General features: G+C 36.3%; 4 protein-coding genes and 1 pseudogene across 4 annotated transcripts; 2 read left to right on the forward strand and 3 right to left on the reverse strand.

Annotated features, from left to right (window-relative positions):
• The first annotated feature begins 13,099 nt into the window (after window positions 1-13,099).
• Window positions 13,100-13,959, forward strand: LOC122321217 (histone H1-like; annotated as a pseudogene).
• A 407-nt stretch (window positions 13,960-14,366) lies between these two features.
• LOC122321227 (histone H2B-like) lies at window positions 14,367-14,738 on the reverse strand. The gene has a single exon (XM_043210800.2). The coding sequence runs from the start codon at window positions 14,736-14,738 to the stop codon at window positions 14,367-14,369; it is 372 nt and encodes a 123-aa protein (XP_043066735.1).
• Window positions 14,739-15,129: 391 nt separating this feature from the next.
• Window positions 15,130-17,204, reverse strand: LOC138927163 (myb-like protein Q). Its single transcript, XM_070282681.1, has 3 exons — window positions 17,023-17,204; window positions 16,307-16,514; window positions 15,130-16,248 (listed from the first exon to the last, which is right to left on the reverse strand). The coding sequence occupies exons 1-3, from the start codon at window positions 17,202-17,204 to the stop codon at window positions 15,130-15,132; spliced, it is 1,509 nt and encodes a 502-aa protein (XP_070138782.1).
• A 3,465-nt stretch (window positions 17,205-20,669) lies between these two features.
• On the forward strand, window positions 20,670-21,149 carry LOC122321222 (histone H3-like). The gene has a single exon (XM_043210795.2). It carries the CDS (start codon window positions 20,695-20,697, stop codon window positions 21,103-21,105), a length of 411 nt encoding a protein of 136 aa, XP_043066730.1. The 5' UTR covers window positions 20,670-20,694; the 3' UTR covers window positions 21,106-21,149.
• Window positions 21,150-22,254: 1,105 nt separating this feature from the next.
• LOC122321226 (histone H2B) lies at window positions 22,255-22,626 on the reverse strand. Its single transcript, XM_043210799.2, has one exon. The coding sequence runs from the start codon at window positions 22,624-22,626 to the stop codon at window positions 22,255-22,257; it is 372 nt and encodes a 123-aa protein (XP_043066734.1).
• Window positions 22,627-22,918: the final 292 nt, after the last annotated feature.

The raw sequence follows: 22,918 nt of genomic DNA on the forward strand, positions 1-22,918 counted from the left end.
CACACAGCAAAACGGAAACTATGATGCTTACCCTCCAACAAAGTATGATGGAGCTTATGTCATTCATGAAAACGACCATGCAAACGCTTGTTCAAAACCAGAACATGGTGATACAGCTGCTCGTAGCACAACAGTCCAAATAATCTATGCAGGCGCTACGAATATCAATGTGGAACGCCAATGGTGTCTCACGGCATAAACTAGAATTGTCACAATTCTTGACCGAAAACCATATTGACGTTATGCTACTGGTGGAAACGCATCTTACAAGCAAATACAACTTTCATATAAGAGGCTACACAATCTACCGCACAGATCATCCAGATGGGAAAGCCCACGGCGGAACTGGAGTTCTAATCAGAGAACGAATTAAACACCATTTTCACAAAAGGTTTGCAACAAACTTCTTGCAGGCCACATCGATACAAATTCAGTCAAGCAACGGAATCCTTTCAATTGCTGCCGTTTACTGCCCTCCTCGCTTCTCAATCTCGGAAGGACAATTTATGGACTTCTACAATTCACTTGGGGATCGATTTATAGCCGCAGGAGACTACAACGCCAAACATACGCACTGGGGATCACGTCTAGTGACTCCCAAAGGAAGACAATTGTACAATGCAATTATAAATGTGAAAAATAAACTGGACTACGTTTCCCCTGGAAGTCCCACATACTGGCCAACAGACTCACGAAAGCTCCCAGACCTTATTGATTTTGCAGTGACAAAAAACATACCTCGCAATCTAATAAGTGCCAAAGCAGTCTCGGACTTATCATCAGACCACTCGCCTGTGCTTCTAACGCTTCTTCAAAGCCCAGAAATAACCGAACACCCCTTCAGTCTGACGACGACAAAAACAAACTGGCTAAAATACAAAAAGTACGTGAGTGCCCACATAGAACTCGCCCCGGATTTTAACATGGAATCGGACATCGACTACACTACGAGCGCCCTGGAAGAAGTACTCGTTGCGGCAGCTAAAATCTCTACTCCTCATAGGAAAGAAGTAGACCGAAACAAACACTTCAAATCTAATCAGCAAATCGAACAGCTCGTGCGAGAAAAGAGGCGCACGCGTCGTGATTGGCAAAACAGCAGATCACCAGCTTCAAAACAACGCCTTAAGGAAGCAACCCGATCACTCGACCAGGCTCTTCACCAACAGGAAGAAAATGCACAGCTGAGGTACATCCAGAATCTCTCGCCAACAAGCACAAAGTACCCCCTGTGGAGGGCCCACCCAAATCTTAGTGCCCCAATTGAAACGACCACCCCGATAAGAAACTCTTCGGGATGCTGGGCTCGAAGCAACGAAGACCGAGCTGAAACATTCGCCACACATCTCCAAAGTGTCTTCCAGCCAAACCCAGCCTCAAATTCATTCCTCCTGCCAGTAATTCAGCCAGAGTCCTCCCCTCAGCCAGCCGCACCTCCATTCCGGCCGAACGAAATCGAAAAAGTCATAAGAGGGCTAAAACCAAAAAAGGCTCCCGGTGCTGACCTATTGACCCCAAAGATGCTGATCGAACTACCAAAATGCGCTATAGAGGTCGTCTGCAAACTATTTAATGGAATCATTAATCTTGGCTATTTCCCAAAAAAGTGGAAGAAATCCATTATTATAATGATACCGAAGCCTGGAAAAGACCACACAATTCCGTCATCATACAGACCAATAAGCCTTCTATCTTGTTTGTCTAAACTGTTTGAAAAATGCTTGTTAACTCGCATAATACCACATCTGGAAGCTTGCAATATCATCCCGGCACACCAATTTGGCTTTCGAAGAAACCATGGAACCATCGAACAAGTGAACAGATTAACATCCGAAATACGCTCAGCCTTCGAACAACGAGAATACTGCAGCGCTATTTTCCTCGACGTATCTCAAGCTTTCGACCGAGTTTGGCTCATCGGACTCATGCACAAAATTAAAACGTATTTGCCAACATACACCCACAAGCTACTGGAATCATACCTCTTCAATAGGGTATTCTCAGTGAGATGCAACGCAGCTACTTCGGGCGACTACACCATCGAAGCTGGAGTTCCACAGGGAAGCGCACTCGGGCCGTGTCTATATGTTTTGTATACTGCGGATATTCCTACGAGCGCACAACTAACAACGTCAACGTTCGCCGATGATACCGCTATTCTTAGTCGCTCCAGATGCCCAACGCAGGCAACAACCCAACTGGCTAATCATCTCACAATAGTGGAAAGGTGGCTGTCCGACTGGCGCATTAAAATAAACGAACAAAAGTGTAAACATATAACGTTTACTCTTAATAGACAAACATGCCCTCCGCTTTTACTAAACGGTATGCAGATCCCTCAAGCTAACGACATAACGTACCTTGGCGTTCACCTTGATAGACGACTTACCTGGCGTAAGCACATCGAATGCAAAAAGATGCATCTAAAACTGAAAGCCAGCAGCCTCCACTGGATCATAAACTCACGATCGCCACTGTGCCTGGACTACAAGTTACTACTGTACAATTCAGTCCTAAAGCCAATCTGGACGTATGGCTCCCAGCTGTGGGGGAACGCGAGCAGCAGCAACATAGACATCATACAGCGCGCACAATCAAAAATCTTGAGAACTATCACAGGGGCACCTTGGTATGTTCGCAACGAAAACATCCACCGAACATCCATTCAATTACAAATGCAACAGCAGCAGCAGCTGCGTCAACGACAGCAGCAGCAACAACAACAACAACAACTGCAAAATCATACAACACAAAATGATACTAATCCAAATGACAAGATTAATATTAAAAATAACAATAACAATACTAATATTAATAGCAATAAAAGAGATAGCATAAAAAGCATATTTTCACCAAACTCTTCAGTTTCCGATTCGGAAACAAATGAATATGATAATAATAATATTAAGAAGAAGCAAAAACAAAAACAAAAATCAGTTCATAATACAGAAACCAATGATATGGCTGCCCAATTAATGGACATATTGGATGTAGATCAATTGGGTGGCTTGCTCGATGAGCTGCACCAATTGAGAACTGAAAATACAATATTGAAAAGCCAATTAAATGAAAATGATAATAATGATAATATCAATAATGATAATATACATAAATCAATTATAACATCCAACATGCCCATTATTAGGAAACGTATACATAATAATTCAAATGATTCAGATGAGGACTTTCCTCAGTTAATAAAAAAATCAAAAATAAAAACGCCATCGCCGCCACCGCCATCGTCATCGTCGTTGTCGCCGTTGGGTCGTCATCGACAGCAACAGCGACAGCAGCACCAGCAGCAGCATCATCATCGTCATCAATCAATCACCAATAATTATTACCGTGATTTGGTGATGGATGTTGTTGAGGATGATGATGATGATGACGTTGCCGATGATGATTTAAATATAAATGATAGCTCCTGCAGTAATAATGCACTCGGCGTTGGCATTGGCGACGATGACAACAATGATAAAACTGATGCTGATGTTGATGATGATGGGGGAATTGATTTGGCAATGGGCCCATCAACATCAACAGCAGCAGCAGCAGCAGCAGCAGCAGCATCATCCAAATCTGCTAAATCTAAACAAAATAAAAAGAATAATAATAAAAAATCTAAAAATAATACTAATCTCAACACTAACATTAATAATAATAATATTAAGAATAAGAAAAATAATTCATCTACAACAACAACAATACCTGCCATAGCTGCTAAAACAGTAACAACAGCAACAACTCCAACAACAGCAACAGCTGCTGTAAATATAAATAGGAAAAATATTAAACCACCAATAATAGTAAGCTATAATCAAAATTTAAAAATTCTCAATACACAAATAGCAAACAAATTGAAACATAACAATTTCCTACTAAATATGATTAATAAAAATATCATAAATATACAAACAAATACATTTAACGATTCTGATTTAATAATTAATATGTTAAAAACTAATAATATTAAACATTTCACATTTACCCCAAAACATCTCAAACCCTATAATCTGATAATTAAAAAATTACCATCTAACATCTATAATGCAGATGACATAACGATGGCTTTAAAACAAAAAATTAACAATATAAATATTACCAAATTGGTTGAATATAAGAATAATTTATGGCAACTTCAAGTGGCCAAAACAATTGATATCCAGCAAATTGTAAATATCAATTGTTTGCTCAATTGCCGCATCAGCATTGAACAATTTAAACCAAATCCCAAAGATATACTACAATGCCATAAATGCCAACGTTTTACACATGTGGCCGCCAATTGCAACATAGCATACAGATGTGTTAAATGTGCCGATGAGCATCTACCTGGCGAATGTAAAATTCAATTAAATTTAAATTCTAATGATAACAACAATGCTGAGCAAATGCAATTGACCAAACAATTGATAGTCTGTATCAATTGCAAAGGTAATCATACGGCCAATGCCAGAATTTGCCCAATAAGGCAACAACTAATCATCAAAAGGCAAAAAGCTAAAGAATTAAAAGAGGCTAAAAATATAAATAATAGCAAAATAAATCGTACCATTAAACATTATGCAAATATACAATCTAATATACCGTTTGCATCATTATTTAAACAGCAACAACAGCAATCATCATCATCACCATCATCAATAATACCATTAACAATAACAAAACCTAACAAAAATAATATTAATATTAATCAACAACAACAACAACATAATAATATAAATAATATAAATAATAATCAACAAAAACAACAACATAATAATATAAATAATAATAATACAATTGCAGTTAATTTCAAACGTATCAATGATGATATTCGTGAATTATACGGCAAAGACTTAAACTCGTGCATCACATTGATGCGCAATTTAACAATTAAATACAATAATAAACAATTAACGACAAATGACAAAGGACAATTATTACTTGAATTTATATATAATATGTCAATATGAAATTAAAAATCATGGCCCTTAATGTTAACGGTATTTACACAATTCGTAAACGTACCGAATTTGTAAATTTCTTAGCCAAACATAATCCACATGTAATTGCAATAGCCGAACATCATTTAAATCCCAATATCATAATCAATTCAAAAACCCATAATATAATATATCAAACAACAAATGCCATACGACCAAATTTAAATAATAACAATAACAATAACAATAACAATATAAATAAAAATAAATATAAATCAACAGTTGCCATTTGTATAAGGAAAAATATAAATTATGAAATAATAAATATTAAACCACTAAAACATTTAGAAGTTTTAGCTATAAAAATCAAATATAAACAAAACAATAACCATAATCAAAAGAATAATAATCAAAATAATAATCAAAATATAATAATAGCTAGCATTTATAATAGGCCAAGAGATCCAATTGATATTAATGATTTTAATACACTTATGGATACACTAAGGCAAATACCAAATACCGATAATATCATCATTGGCGGTGATATAAATTCTAAACATCCCAGCTGGAATCTACCCGATAGAGATCCCATGCATATCAACACCAACGGTCGAACCTTATATAAATGGATTCTAGATAATCCAGATCTTATAATTGTTCCGTCCGATCGGCCAACAAGGCATACAATCAGGCAAAGGATGAGCTCATCCATTGATCTATTTATAACAACCTTAACGACCAAAATCGATATTAATACAATTAATAACGGATGCAAGACAATCGATGAATTCCCATCGGATCATCTCGCCATCCAAATTCAATTACAACTTAATAATCATAATTTAATCGCAAACAATAATAATAACAACAACAAGAAAGCAAAGCTAACTTCGGGCGGAGCCGAAGTTGATATACCCTTGCAGCTAAAACCGGATATATATCGCAAACATCGGATATAGTTGGCCGATCCTTATGATTACATCATAATAAAACCAATTAATTACAATAAAAAATCTAAAAAAAAGTCCCAAGCTTCTATCTTCAAAAATACGAAATTTAATATTTCTACCAAATACCATTTCCGATCGTTCAGTTATATGTCAGCTATAAGATATAGTCAACCGATCCTAATGAAACTTTGTAGGTCGGATTAACTGACCAAAAATAGAATGTGTACCAAAGTTGGGTCATTTCCGATCGTTCAGTTATATGGCAGCTATAGGATATAGTCGGCCGATCTTTATGAAATTTGGCATGTCATATTATTTTGCCAAAAATAGCTCTCATATCAAATTTGAACTCTCTAACTCTAAAAACACCGAAGTTATACCATTTCCGATCAATCAGTTATATGGCAGCTATAGGATATAGTCGGCCGATCCGGGCCGTTCCGACTTATATACTGCGTGCAAAGGAAAGAAGGGTGTGTGCAAAGTTTCAAGACGATAGCTTTAAAACTGAGAGACTAGTTCGCGTAGAAACAGACAAACAGACAGACGGACAGACGGACAGACGGACATGCTCATATCAACTCAGGAGGTGATCCTGATCAAGAATATATATACTTTATAGGGTCGGAGATGTCTCCTTCACTGCGTTGCACACTTTTGGACAAAATTATAATACCCTCTGCAAGGGTATAATAATAATAATAAAGTAATATATCAATATAATAAAATTAATACAATTAAATATAATAAATTAATCCTTCATAATATCAATAAATTAAATATTAATAATATAAATAATAGAAATATAAATAATAATGAAATTGATCAACATATTAATAATATAACTAACGCTATACAAATGGCAACTGAAACGGACAAAGTAATACCTAAATTAAAAATTAAATTAAATCAATATAAACCAAATAAATATAATAAACCTAATCCGAAATTGGAAAATTTAATAAATAAACGCAATCTAATGAGACGATACGTCTATCGACATAAAAACCTAATTGACGAACATCGAATACAATTGATTAAGCGTATAATCAAAGATCTCAATACACAAATTGAAAATATAATACAAAAGCAAAACGATAAGATAATATTCAATAAATTAGATAAATTAAAAATTAACAATTTAAGCCACAAGGCAATTCAAAATCTAAATCCTAACATTAATCGTGCCTCATTACCATCAAATATGACACTAACTAATGAACAAGCCAATAATATTGATATACCATTTAATAATAATACAAATAATAATATTACAAATAATAATAATATAAATAATAATAATATAAATAATAATAATATAAATAATAATAATATAAATAAATTAATATTAACTAATGAATTTGACAAAATTAATGCATTAGCATGGCATTTTGAACAAATACATAAACAAAATGATAATATACAACCAAATAATAATAATAATAATAATAATAACAATAATAATAATATAAATTATAATCAATTTTTAAATAATATAAATAATAATTATAATAATCTAATACAGATGAATAATATAAATATTATAAATTTCGATAGCAATCGTACGGCTGATGGTAAATGGCGTAATGCCGATCCCAATGATTTTGGATTTACCACAGCCGATGAGCTGTTATCAATATTAAAAATGAAAAATAATAAAAAAACAATGGGTCCGGATCGTACCAGTAATTTCCTGCTAAAAAATCTCAATATATTTGTATTAAATTATATAACAAAAATGTTCAATCACTGTACAAACAATTCATATTTTCCAACCAGTTGGAAAAATATAAAAATCATACCCATTCTCAAGCCCAGAACGAATCCGACCCAATTAAAGAGTTACCGTCCCATTGCCATACTATCAGCATTGGCAATGCTATACGAGGCAATAATATTAAAACGCATTAATCAACATATCGACAATAATAATATATTAAAAAACAATCAATATGGTTTCCGTAAATTCACTAGCACCAATCATGCACTCTTAGCGGCCAATAATTTCATATACGACGGCATATATAACCGCAAGGCGTCCATCGCATGCGGTCTGGACTTTGAAAAGGCTTTCGATACAGTCTGGATCAAGGGTATCCTATATAAATTAAGTATAGGTTACAATTTTGATCCATCATTGGTCAGTCTCATATGCTGTTACCTCACCGATCGGACATTCTTCGTATCCTCTACGGATACGAATGAATGTTCGATCGTGAGGCATGTGACAGCCGGGGTGCCGCAGGGTTCTCTATTAGCCCCAACTCTATTCAATTTATATCTAGCCGATATACCCGAATATACCAATACCCGTACCACTCAGCTATTACAGCTATTATATGCCGATGACATACTTATACTATGCTCAAATGCCTCAATGGCACATGCACAAAACGCAATAAACTCACATCTAGATCAATTATCATATTATTTTCAATTATGGAAACTTAAAATCAATCCTAACAAATGTAATAGCATAATCCTCAAAGGTCCTAATATAAAACACATTTACAAAAATGCCAAACATTTTATACCAAAAATTTATATTAATCATAACGTATTATTGGAGAATAGAACCCAAATTAGATATTTAGGCATCACCTATGACACTCAGCTCAATTTTAATGAGCATATTAATCATCTACTAAATACCGTCAAAGGTAAAATTAAAGAATTAAAAATCATCTTCCAATTGCTAAAATCTACAGATTATAAAAATAAAATTACAATAATGGCATACAAAAAATTACTACAACCCCTATTATTATATGGCCATCCAGCTTGGATGAGCATTGCCTCGAAACAAATGGAAAAGATCAGACGTCTTGAACGTAAAATTATTCGTACAATTATAACAAAATACAATAATAATGATAATGACAATAATAATAATGACAACAATGAACCAAAACATAAAACGATAAGCAATATAAAATTATATCACCGTACCAAAATCAAACCAATCGATATTAAAGCAATTAATATATTGGAAAAATATATAACAACTAACAATATACCACAATATCCCATACCTTATAATTACCCATTACAATTACTAACCCCCAATCATTATAATCATCTCAAAAACATACATAAAATCATATATGATGCTAACGATAAACTCATATTCTACAATCGTAAAAATAACTCTATTGACCCAAATCAAGGTCTAGTCTATGTTGCCAAACTATAAAATGAAATACTCTATATCCATTACTATACTATATCCTAAAAACTATACTCTATACTCTCTACTCTCTACTATAGAAATACTCTATACCATATATGTAACAAGTAAAACAAGAAAGCAAAGCTAACTTCGGGCGGAGCCGAAGTTTATATACCCTTGCAGTTAAAACCGGATATATATCGCAAACATCGGATATAGTTGGCCGATCCTTATGATTACATCATATTAAAACTAATTAACTAAAATAAAAAATCTAAAAAAAGTCCCAAGCTTCTATCTTCAAAAATACGAAAGTTGGTATTTCTACCAAGTACCATTTCCGATAGTTCAGTTATATGGCAGCTATAGGATATAGTCGGCCGATCCTAATGAAATTTGGTAAGTTGGATCAACAGGCCAAAAATATAATCTGTACCAAGTTTCAGCTTTCTATCTTCAAAAACACGAAAGTTGGGTCATTTCCGATCGTTCAGTTATATGGCAGCTATAAGATATAGTCGGCCGATCCTTATGAAATTTGGCATGTCGTAATTGTTTGCCAAAAATAGCTCTCGTGTCAAATTTGAACTCTCTAACTCTAAAAACACCAAAGTTATACCATTTCCGATCAATCAGTTATATGGCAGCTATAGGATATAGTCGGCCGATCCCGGCCGTTCCGACTTATATACTGCGTGCAAAGGAAAGAAGGGTGTGTGCAAAGTTTCAAGACGATAGCTTCAAAACTGAGAGACTAGTTCGCGTAGAAACGGACAGACAGACAGACAGACGGACAGACGGACAGACGGACAGACGGACAGACGGACATGCTCATATCAACTCAGGAGGTGATCCTGATCAAGAATATATATACTTTATAGGGTCGGAGATGTCTCCTTCACTGCGTTGCACACTTTTGGACAAAATTATAATACCCTCTGCAAGGGTATAAATATTAATAATTATTATTTATAACATAACAGCGGGTTGCTTTTAAGCGCCGATTTTTCCACTTCGGTATCGCGGGTTGAAAAGTAAGAGTAGAAGCCGTTTCTTTGGTTCACTGAACTTCTACGCTCGTTCTTTTGGTCGTTGCTCAATGAGCTCATTGCGTGGTACGTATTTTTTTTTTCAACAATGCACTAGTTTTGGTTTAGCACATTACAACTGTTATAAAAAAAAAAGCTTGTCTGTCGCTTTTAATAAATTGTATTTCAGTGTCTTTTCGCTTATATTGGCGATAATATAAGCGAAGTGAAGTTTTCCCGGAGCTCGGACAAAGCACGTCCGCTCAGTTCGGTAGTTCGATCCTGAAATTGGAGGCAGAAAATATTTGGAAATTATATGGACATGCATGCAAGTAGGGCAAGGGCATGTGGGGCATATGATGGTACAGTAGAGCTTCGATAAGTGGACTGTATATGTTAAATTTTATCGGTTATATATTTCCTGGAATTGAAGGCAGAAAATATATGGACATGCATGCAGGTACGGATATATGTAAGGGCATGTGGGCATATGTTGGCACAGTAGAGCTTTGATAAGTGGACTGTATAATTGGGGGAACAGAAAAGTTATGTGGTGTAAAAAATGACACTGATTGAGGAAGATAAAAACAAATATTACGACAGCGGCAGACTGTTCGGTGAATTTGGAAATTCCGGAACAAATTCACACCGGTGGCCAATATTAATTATGCCTTCTTTTTGTCACCACACAATTTCACTGTTCACTTGCGAATTTTTCGCGGATTAATTGCACCAAAAAAATATGTATGTGCGTATGTATGTATGCGGATGCACATATGCCTCGACAGTTGGCAAGCGAATGGATAACGGAGAGGCCGAAAACGGCGAGGAATATGGGCAGCACACAAAACGGAGACGGATAGAAAAATTTGCCGAATTTTAAGATTATTATAAATTATTAGAAAATCTCAACCTGCCGTTGTGTCGGAAAACTCGGACTTGGAGTTGACACGGAGGGAAAAACAATCTTGCAGCAGTGTGAACGAAATTTAATGTTCGGATCACTGCTGAAGACCGGCAGAGAGATGGGGACGGAAAAATGTACTTATCTTTTGGCGGAACAATGCCGAGAACTGCTGGCAGAAGAAAATCCAGTAATTATCCGGCTCGAAGGACCAAAATGTGTAGGGGGCGTGGTTCCGCAAAAAGATTCCAGAAAAAATTAGAATGTTGAAATAAGAAGTCGGGGGCGTCTTTCGGATGGTATAACGCGGTCAGCTTTATTCGGCTGCTTACATGAGATTGACTTAAAAACTAGTACAAAAAGAGACGATCGACGACAACCAACGAGCGAGAGAGAGGGCACAGAGGGGCGAGTGTGGATGCGCTCTTCAGCGCGGGTGCGCTCTTTAGCGCGGGTGCGCTCTTCAGCGCGGATGCGCTCTTCAGCTGAGCGGCACGACGGCCCCTCACCTAAACAATATTGTCAAATGAAATTCATTAGTCCCAAGAACAAATTGTAGTTTATTTTTTGCGTTTTAATATGGTAACTAAAAGTTAAGTAAGAAAAGTTTATTGGTTATATGAACACATTCAGAATATAAATTACTAGCCTCAACGTATACCTTCGAGCTACCAGTGGAAAATATACAATCCATTTTTGAGACGAAAATTAATTTAGAATTTGTAAGATATGCAGAATGGGAAATAGATAAGATTTATTCAAATATTAAACATTTTAATTTATATTATTTTAGAAAAAGAATATTTTTAGTACGAAAACAGTTTCTTAATGTCAAATGAAAGTTCATATTTTATCCAGGAAAGGGTCATTTTAAAAGCTATATTTAAGTATGAATACTTCATAAAAATATAATTACGTTTTGCATAGCTGGTAGTTGAAAGTTCAATTTAAGACTTTCAGTAGTAAATGAACAAAAAATACAACAATTTTATATTTTTATACCCTTGCAGAGGGTATTATAATTTTGGTCAAAAGTGTGCAACGCAGTGAAGGAGACATCTCCGACCCTATAAAGTATATATATTCTTGATCAGGATCACCTCCTGAGTTGATATGAGCATGTCCGTCTGTCCGTCTGTCCGTCTGTCTGTCCGTCTGTCTGTTTCTACGCGAACTAGTCTCTCAGTTTTAAAGCTATCGTCTTGAAACTTTGCACACACCCTTCTTTCCTTTGCACGCAGTATATAAGTCGGAACGGCCCGGATCGGCCGACTATATCCTATAGCTGCCATATAACTGATTGATCGGAAATGGTATAACTTTGGTGTTTTTAGAGTTAGAGAGTTCAAATTTGACACGAGAGCTATCTTTGGCAAACTATTACGACGTGCCAAATTTCATAAGGATCGGCCGACTATATCCTATAGCTGCCATATAACTGAACGATCGGAAAAGACCCAACTTTCGTGTTTTTGAAGATAGAAAGCTGAAACTTAATACAGATTATATTTTTGGCCAGTTGATCCAACCTACCAAATTTCATTAGGATCGGCCGACTATATTCTATAGCTGCCATATAACTGAACGATCGGAAATGACCCAACTTTTGTGTTTTTGAAGATAGAAGTTTGGGACATTTTTAGGTTTGGTTTTTGTATTATAATAAATTGGGTTATATTCCCAATTATCCCATCATATTCTCATAAGGATCGGCCAACTATATCCGATGTTTGCGATATATATCCGGTTTTAACTGCAAGGGTATATCAACTTCGGCTCCGCCCGAAGTTAGCTTCTCTTTCTTGTTAGATATTAAAATATTTAAGATATTAACATAAACGTGCACTTTCGGGTACCCAAAAAAAAGTATCGCATCTATATACGGCAACTGAGAAAGGTTTATCTCAAATTTTGAATATTTAAGATTCAAACGCAATTAAAACAAACATTAATTTTATTATCATAAGAACAAAATAATGAAAAACAATTACACCCTTTGAAAAAACATTTGTAACACAAATGAACTGTGCCAAACACATAGTCAAACTGCTCTCCTCCTCGATTCTCATCCGAACAAGGGACTTTGGATGCGGGCTATTTTTTGCATAAAAAAAGTTTATTTTTGTGAATAAAAATTTAAAGAATGTCTGATTCAGCAGTAGCTACATCCGCGTCTCCTGTGGCAGCTCCACCGGCGCCGGCTGAGAAGAAAGTAGCAGCCAAAAAGGCAACTTGATCTGCTGCCACAAAAGCGAAGAAGACCGCAGCACCACCATCGCATCCGCCAACTCAACAAATGGTAGACGCTTCAATTAAGAATTTGAAGGAGTGTGGGGGCTCCCCGCTTCTAGCAATCAAGAAGTACATCACTGCCACATACAAGTGCGATGCTCAGAAACTGGCTCCTTTCATCAAGAAGTACCTGAAGTCTGCTGTGGCCAATGGTAAGCTGATCCAGACGAAGGGAAAGGGTGCTTCTGGTTCCTTTAAATTATCGGCTTCAGCCAAAAAGGAGCCCAAGCCGAAGCCTTCTTCTGTTGAGAAAAAAACTAAAAGCAAGAAGGTATCGACCAAGAAGACCGGAGCCACCACTAAGAAGGCCGCGGGAGCTGCCGACAAGAAGCCGAAAACTAAAAAAGCCGTGGCTACCAAGAAGACAGCTGAAAAGAAGAAAACCGAGAAGGCCAAGGCAAAGGACGCTAAGAAGTCTGGTACCGTTAAGGCTAAAACAGTAGCAACAAAAGTGAAGCCATCATCGGCGAAACCAAAGGCAGCTAAAGCCCCAAAGGCTAAACCAGCTGCATCCGCTAAGCCCAAGAAGACGGTAAAGAAAGCACCAGCTCCTACTACCACAAAGAAGCCAAAAGCTAAGACCACGGCAGCGAAAAAATAAATTGTGATAATGTGCATTATATTTGTACAGTTTCGCAATCGCAATTTTAGATTTCGATATCTAAAATTACATTAAACAAGCCCTTTTCAGGGCTACAATACATTTTTTAAAGAGAAAAAATATCAATTTTGCTTAGCTTGACATTTTAGAAGAGTATCTTAATCCTAATTGGATTCAAAATAGCAATCGTAATTTTGAAAATTGTATTAATATAAGAATATAATATATTATATAAATGCTAATACAGTATAAATATAAATTCCATCCATCCTAATTGGATTTAAAACAGCGATCGCGAATTGGCTATTTATTATCAGAATATAATATAGTATATTAATACTAAAACAACATAAATTAAATTTCAGTTTCTTACAAAAACGATTTCGAACAATTAATTTATTTACTTTTATTGAAAAATGGGTGTCTTTGATGAAATAATGTTGTGGCCCTGAAAAGGGCCTTTTTTCGATCATTCTGCCCATCAAGCGAGAAATCTACTTGGAGCTTGTATACTTGGTGACAGCCTTGGTTCCTTCACTGACGGCGTGCTTGGCCAACTCTCCAGGCAGGAGAAGGCGAACAGCCGTTTGGATTTCCCGACTGGTGATGGTCGAGCGCTTGTTGTAATGCGCCAGACGCGATGCCTCAGCAGCAATACGCTCAAAGATATCGTTCACGAAGCTGTTCATTATACTCATAGCTTTAGACGAAATTCCAGTGTCTGGGTGGACCTGCTTCAGAACCTTGTAGATGTAGATGGCAGAGCTTTCCTTCCTCTTGCGCTTCTTCTTCTTATCGTTCTTGGTTATATTTTTCTGAGCTTTGCCAGCCTTCTTGGCTGCCTTTCCACTGGTTTTCGGCGGCATTATTACTTCAAAATTCACTTCACTTCCACTTATACCAAAGTTTTAATTTTAATTTTAATTTTTATTGTCACAGATTTGTTACAGAGTTTCTTACTTATACTCTATGAGGTTAATTCTAAGGTTGACAAGTTCTTAGGATTATTATGATTAGGTTTACAAGTGTTTATTGCCCTGCGCTTGTTGCTTATCCGGGTTTTAAAGATTATAGTTTGTGTAATGTTTTTATTTTTAATATCATGTTGATGTTCAGTTGACTAGTGTTTATTATGAAGTAGATTGCGAGGGAAAAAAGAAAAACCTGGTGGCAGTTTAGATTCAGTTTTTATGTCTTACAGCTAGGGGGAGTATTTACATTAATGTGGGGGAGGGGGCTATTTACAGGGGAATAGGGTTATTGGCATGTGTTGTATATAAGGTGCCTTGGATCATCCATCACCAAATCACGATAGTAATTTTTGGCGATTGATTGATGTCGATGTTGGTGACGATCCAATGCCGACGACGATTGTTGCAACAACGGTGGCGGTGACGATGGCGTTTTTATTTTTGATTTTTTTATTAACTGAGGAAAGTCCTCATCTGAATCATTTGATTTATTATGTATACGTTTCCTAATAATGGGCATGTTGGATGTTATAATTGATTTATGTATATTATCATTATTGATATTATCATTATTATCATTTTCATTTAATTGGCTTTTCAATATTGTATTTTCAGTTCTCAATTGGTGCAGCTCATCGAGCAAGCCACCCAATTGATCTACATCCAATATGTCCATTAATTGGGCAGCCATATCATTGGTTTCTGTATTATGAACTGATTTTTGTTTTTGTTTTTGCTTCTTCTTAATATTATTATTATCATATTCATTTGTTTCCGAATCGGAAACTGAAGAGTTTGGTGAAAATATGCTTTTTATGCTATCTCTTTTATTGCTATTAATATTAGTATTGTTATTGTTATTTTTAATATTAATCTTGTCATTTGGATTAGTATCATTTTGTGTTGTATGATTTTGCAGTTGTTGTTGTTGTTGTTGCTGCTGCTGTCGTTGACGCAGCTGCTGCTGCTGCTGCTGCTGTCGTTGATGATGATGCTGCTGCTGCTGCTGCTGTTGTTGCAGCTGCTGCTGCTGGTGTTGTTGTTGATGTTGCATTTGTGATATGATATGTTGTTGGGGATGATTTGGTTCATTCATATAAATGAATGATGGTTGGTGTTGGGGATGAGATAATATAAGCTGATTAGCTTGTTGTTGTTGATTTGTTATTGTTGCTGTTGCTGTTGTTAATGGTGCCAATGGTGGTGGTGGCGGGGGTGGTGGTGGCATCGGCATCGACAGCGGCAGCGGTTGCTGTTGCTGTTGCTGTTGATTTTGATGATGTTGCCACCAAATTTGTTGTTGTTGCTGCTGTTGTTGCTGTTGCAACAATTGTGGCTGTTCTTGTTGATTTTGTTGATAATAACACCATTGTTGTCGATGTTGTTGTTGCTGTTGATCTAGTTGCTGTTTTTTATATTGTATATATTGTTGCTGCCATTGCTGTGGCGGCGGTGATGGTGACAATGTTAATAATTGTTCCAATGATGGTGATGTCGATATTGACAATGACGGTGACGGCGACTGTGACGGTGACGGTGACGGTGGCTGTGAACGTGATAATGGCATGGATGGTGGTGCCATTAACGTTGTCATTGCCGATGACGTCGTTGTCGTTGTCGTAGCCGTTGTCGTCGTCGTTGCCATTATTGTTGATGATGTTGTTATTAATTCTGATGTTGGTATATTTGATGATGCAGATGTTGTGGTCAATAAAAATAATTGATTTTGTTGATTTTGTTGTTCATCATGTTGTTGTATTATGAGATATTGATATTGAATTGGATTATTTACAATATCAATTGGTGTTTGTTGTTGTAATAATAATGGTGTTGATGTTGATGGATTAACATAATTATTATTATTGTTAATATTTGTGTTTGTAAAATTAGTTTTGGTGTTGGTATTGTTTGTAATAGTGGAAGTGAAAGAAGTGGTAAAAGTAGTGGCAGAAGTAGTAGTAGTAATATTATTGATAATTGAATTTTTCTCAATTATATCATCGATATTGATTATATTCGGATAAGAAATATCGGTTATGATGACAGTATTAGCATTATTATTATCGATGCTAGTGTTGTCGTTATTATTATTGTTGTTATTATTATTGTTATTGTTATTGGCCGCAGCAGTGTTTATTGTTGTTGCAGCATATATGGCGGAAGTATCAATGTTGCCCACATCAGTAGTGGTGGTGGTGGTGGTAGTAGTAGCCACAACATTGATAGCAGCAAAGTTGCTGATGGCAGTGGTTGAGATTGAAGTAGGGGTGGTAATGGTGGTAATAGTAGGAGGAGTGGCATTGTCATTGGCAATGACGGCGTCAATGGCGATGGTGGTAGTGTTGCCAATGTCAGTGTCATTATTATTGGTGGTAGTGGCGGTGGTATCAGTGATATAATTATTATCATCATTATTTATATTTGATGAGATTTTAAATTTTCTATCATTATTATTATCTTTATCGTTGTCAATAGTTGTTGGTTTAATTTTATTATTATTATTTTTTGTATTTTTTGTATTAGTATTAGTATTTTTATTATTATTTTTGTTGCTATTATTTTTATTATTATCATCATCATTATCGTTGACGTCAGCAACGGCATGGATGTCTGCTGCCTTATAATGTTGAAGTTTAGCAGACAATACCGATGCTGGTGTCAATGATAAGGGTAGTTGTTTCTTATTTTTTGGCTGATTGCCTTTTTTATTATTTTTATTATTTGCATGATTTTTACTCATGATGTGATATAATTTAAAAAGTTTTCTATGAAGAATTTAAGAAATATAAGAAATATATATATATATACAAGAAAGAAATGAAATGAGAGAAAACAAGAAAGAGAAGCTAACTTCGGGCGGAGCCGAAGTTGATATACCCTTGCAGTTAAAACCGGATATATATCGCAAACATCGGATATAGTTGGCCGATCCTTATGAGAATATGATGGGATAATTGGGAATATAACCCAATTTATTATAATACAAAAACCAAACCTAAAAATGTCCCAAACTTCTATCTTCAAAAACACAAAAGTTGGGTCATTTCCGATCGTTCAGTTATATGGCAGCTATAGAATATAGTCGGCCGATCCTAATGAAATTTGGTAGGTTGGATCAACTGGCCAAAAATATAATCTGTATTAAGTTTCAGCTTTCTATCTTCAAAAACACGAAAGTTGGGTCTTTTCCGATCGTTCAGTTATATGGCAGCTATAGGATATAGTCGGCCGATCCTTATGAAATTTGGCACGTCGTAATAGTTTGCCAAAGATAGCTCTCGTGTCAAATTTGAACTCTCTAACTCTAAAAACACCAAAGTTATACCATTTCCAATCAATCAGTTATATGGCAGCTATAGGATATAGTCGGCCGATCCGGGCCGTTCCGACTTATATACTGCGTGCAAAGGAAAGAAGGGTGTGTGCAAAGTTTCAAGACGATAGCTTCAAAACTGAGAGACTAGTTCGCGTAGAAACGGACAGACAGACGGACAGACGGACAGACGGACATGCCCATATCAACTCAGGAGGTGATCCTGATCAAGAATATATATACTTTATAGGGTCGGAGATGTCTCCTTCACTGCGTTGCACACTTTTGGACAAAATTATAATACCCTCTGCAAGGGTATAAATATGAAGAAAAATATATATATTCAAGTAAAGAGAGAAAATATATATATATTATAATAATAATAATTTGTATAAATTTATAATTTATATAAAAAAAATTTGGTGTATAAATTTGGTGTCGATTGTGCTGGCAGAGGGAGATATGATGTGCATAAATGAATATGCGCAACATAATCTACATGCGCATGCACATATACATACACGTATATGTGTACAGTCCAATAGAATGCGCAATATTATTAAGGGGTGGGATTTGATTTGATTTGAATTTAATTTCATTTGCAAAATTATACAAATGTTCTAATTCAGCTTTTTATTCTCTCTCTAAACAAAAATCCTTTCTTCTTCTTCGTCTTCTTCTTCTTCTTCCTTTCGTTGGTTATTCTTATTGATTCTTAGTTAAATAGTATTAGTATATATTAAATTATTTTAGTAAAAGTAAATCAACAACTATTTATAGATATGTTTTTTTTTTTTTAGAAAATTTAAGTTTTTGATCTCTTTGCTTTTTGTTGTTGCACAATCCGCTCTTCTTCACTATTCTTTATATACACACACGCGCGTGCACCGCCACAACAACAACAGGGACACTGAGAACGCGCTTAAAATTTAAAAATTCAAAGCTAACGTAATAGTGTGTGTGTGTGTGTGTGCGTATGAGTGAAGGGGAATGGCTTATTATTATTAATTATTATCACTTTTTTTTGTGTTGAAATTTAGTTGGTTATTATTTAGGAACACTTGGATGTTCGCTCACCGGTGTGTTGTTGTTGTTATTCAGGATGCCACCAATTTTGGTGGTGGTGGTGGTGGTAATTATCTATACCTATATATGTATATATAGGACCCTACCTTTTGCCTAACAATAGTGCCGTCTCCGTCTCCTTCTCCTTTCTCCTTTCTCCTTCGACTCCTTCACTACGCCTTCACGCCTTCCTTGTCTTCTTTATCTTTTGTCTCTTTTACTCGTTGATTTGTTGGATTTATTGTTGTTGTTTTTATAAATTTTTTTGCACTTTTTATTGTTTCAATATTGTTGTTTTTATTATTTTTAATTTTTGGTCTATTTTGGGACTTTTTCCACTGTTTTTATTGATTGTTACTTTTCCACTACTTTTTGATTTTTCCACTTTTTCACTATTTTTTAACTTTTTCACCACTTTAGAGTTTTTAGGGTCGGATCGTCCAACTGTGACCAATTGTCAGGATCAAGTGACGACGACCACCCAAAAAGTAGTGTTGGGTTGCTCATGAGTGAGTGAACAAAAAAGAGTTGTTCACTCAACTGAGTGAGCGAACTGGTTCCTTCCTTTTTGTTCTTTTTTGTTCACTTGCTCATTTTTGTTCACTTGCTCATTTTTGTTCACTTGCTCATTTTTGCTCATTTTAGTTCACTTGTTCATTTTTGTTCACTTGTTCACTTGCTCCCTTGTTCATTTGTGCTTAGTTACTCTTTTTTGCACATTTTGTTCTCATTCAATAAGTACAGAATTTAAACCGAAAATGGAATATTATGGATGGAATTCAATTATCCATGAAGGATTTCGTTTTACTATTTTTAAATGCCCAATGAAGGGAGCAAAAGTTTTGCCACAAATTAAAATGTAAAAATATCGGTAAGTTTGAAAATTAATTATGAAACATAATCTAATCATAATCATTGGCTTGGTAATTCACTGAGCAATGAGCAACTGAGCAATGAACAGTGAGCAAATGAGCAACTGAGCAATGAACAGTGAGCAAGTGAGCAATATGAGTGAGTTGACTCTTTTGAAAAAAAAGAACAAGTGAACATGTTCACCTAAAAGAGCAGTATTTACACAACACTACCAAAAAGCGCTTCTTATATACACTTGTTACCACAACCCTTTCAATTCTAAGAATCAAAGTCTAACGGTATTTCTAACGCTCGCTCTCGCTCTAACTCTTATTGGCAAATGTAAATACCCAAACCTGAAAACATTGCACTTGTCATTTAGTATGGCTAACTTAACGCGGAAGGAGCCACCGCTCTTTATACCGATTCAACGAGAATTCGAAGAGTTCGGAGCGATATGCTTTTCCCGCTCTTCGTAAACCCAATAGACGAAATGGCATGTCGTTCTATCTCCCTCTTTTCAACCCTCGGCGTTTCTGGTATATAAAGAGGTAGCGAAACGGGCAGCACGTTTATTGTGTTATTAGAGGCGCGAAGAGAACAGTGAATTTGGAAATTGAAATGGCTCGTACAAAGCAGACTGCTCGTAAATCGACTGGTGGCAAGGCCCCACGCAAACAACTGGCTACAAAGGCCGCACGTAAAAGTGCGCCAGCCACCGGAGGAGTAAAGAAGCCCCATCGCTATCGCCCCGGAACTGTGGCTCTCCGTGAGATCCGTCGCTACCAGAAGAGTACTGAGCTGTTGATCCGTAAACTGCCATTCCAGCGGTTGGTGCGTGAAATAGCTCAGGATTTCAAGACAGATTTGCGCTTCCAGAGCTCTGCTGTGATGGCTTTGCAGGAAGCTAGCGAAGCCTATCTGGTTGGTCTGTTTGAAGATACCAATTTGTGCGCCATCCATGCTAAGCGTGTTACTATTATGCCCAAAGACATCCAGATGGCCCGTCGTATCCGTGGAGAGCGCGCTTAAATTGAACAATTGTCAATTGGCAGCCCTTAAATTTAAACTCAAAAATCGGTCCTTGTCAGGACCACAAAGCTTTTTATACCCTTGCAGAGGGTATTATAATTTTGTCCAAAAGTGTGCAACGCAGTGAAGGAGACATCTCAGACCCTATAAAGTATATATATTCTTGATCAGGATCACCTCCTGAGTTGATATGAGCATGTCCGTCTGTCCGTCTGTCCGTCTGTCTGTCTGTCCGTCTGTCCGTCTGTCTGTTTCTACGCGAACTAGTCTCTCAGTTTTAAAGCTATCGTCTTGAAACTTTGCACACACCCTTTTTTCCTTTGCAAGCAGTATATAAGTCGGAACGGCCCGGTTATGATCCTATAGCTGCCATATAACTGATTGATCGGAAATGGTATAACTTTGGTGTTTTTAGAGTTAGAGAGTTCAAATTTGACATGAGTGCTATTTTTGGCAAAACAAGCTACCAAGAAGACAGCTGAAAAGAAGAAAACCGAGAAGGCCAAGGCAAAGGACGCTAAGAAGTCTGGTACCGTTAAGGCTAAAACAGTAGCAACAAAAGTGAAGCCATCATCGGCGAAACCAAAGGCAGCTAAAGCCCCAAAGGCTAAACCAGCTGCATCCGCTAAGCCCAAGAAGACGGTAAAGAAAGCACCAGCTCCTACTACCGCAAAGAAGCCGAAAGCTAAGACCACGGCAGCGAAAAAATAAATTGTGATAATGTGCATTATATTTGTACAGTTTCGCAATCGCAATTTTAGATTTCGATATCTAAAATTACATTAAACAAGCCCTTTTCAGGGCTACAATACATTTTTTAAAGAGAAAAAATATCAATTTTGCTTAGCTTGACATTTTAGAAGAGTATCTTAATCCTAATTGGATTCAAAATATTATATAAATGTTAATACAGTATAAATATAAATTTCATCCATCCTAATTGGATTTAAAATAGCGATCGCGAATTTTCTATTTATAATATAGTATATTAATACTAAAACAACATAAATTAAATTTCAGTTTCTTACAAAAACGATTTCAAACAATTAATTTATTTACTTTTATTGAAAAATGGGTGTCTTTGATGAAATAATGTTGTGGCCCTGAAAAGGGCCTTTTTTCGATCATTCTGCCCATCAAGCGAGAAATCTACTTGGAGCTTGTATACTTGGTGACAGCCTTGGTTCCTTCACTGACGGCGTGCTTGGCCAACTCTCCAGGCAGGAGAAGGCGAACAGCCGTTTGGATTTCCCGACTGGTGATGGTCGAGCGCTTGTTGTAATGCGCCAGACGCGATGCCTCAGCAGCAATACGCTCAAAGATATCGTTCACGAAGCTGTTCATTATACTCATAGCTTTAGACGAAATTCCAGTGTCAGGGTGGACCTGCTTCAGAACCTTGTAGATGTAGATGGCATAGCTTTCCTTCCTCTTGCGCTTCTTCTTCTTATCGTTCTTGGTTATATTTTTCTGAGCTTTGCCAGCCTTCTTGGCTGCCTTTCCACTGGTTTTCGGCGGCATTATTACTTCAAAATTCACTTCACTTCCACTTATACCAAAGTTTTAATTTTAATTTTAATTTTTATTGTCACAGATTTGTTACAGAGTTTCTTACTTATACTCTATGAGGTTAATTCTAAGGTTGACAAGTTCTTAGGATTATTATGATTAGGTTTACAAGTGTTTATTGCCCTGCGCTTGATGCTTATCCGGGTTTTAAAGATTATAGTTTGTGTAATGTTTTTATTATACCCTTGCAGAGGGTATTATAATTTTGTCCAAAAGTGTGCAACGCAGTGAAGGAGACATCTCC

This window comes from Drosophila bipectinata, unplaced genomic scaffold (assembly GCF_030179905.1).
Source record: "Drosophila bipectinata strain 14024-0381.07 unplaced genomic scaffold, DbipHiC1v2 scaffold_176, whole genome shotgun sequence".
NCBI classification, from domain to species: Eukaryota; Metazoa; Arthropoda; class Insecta; order Diptera; family Drosophilidae; genus Drosophila; species Drosophila bipectinata.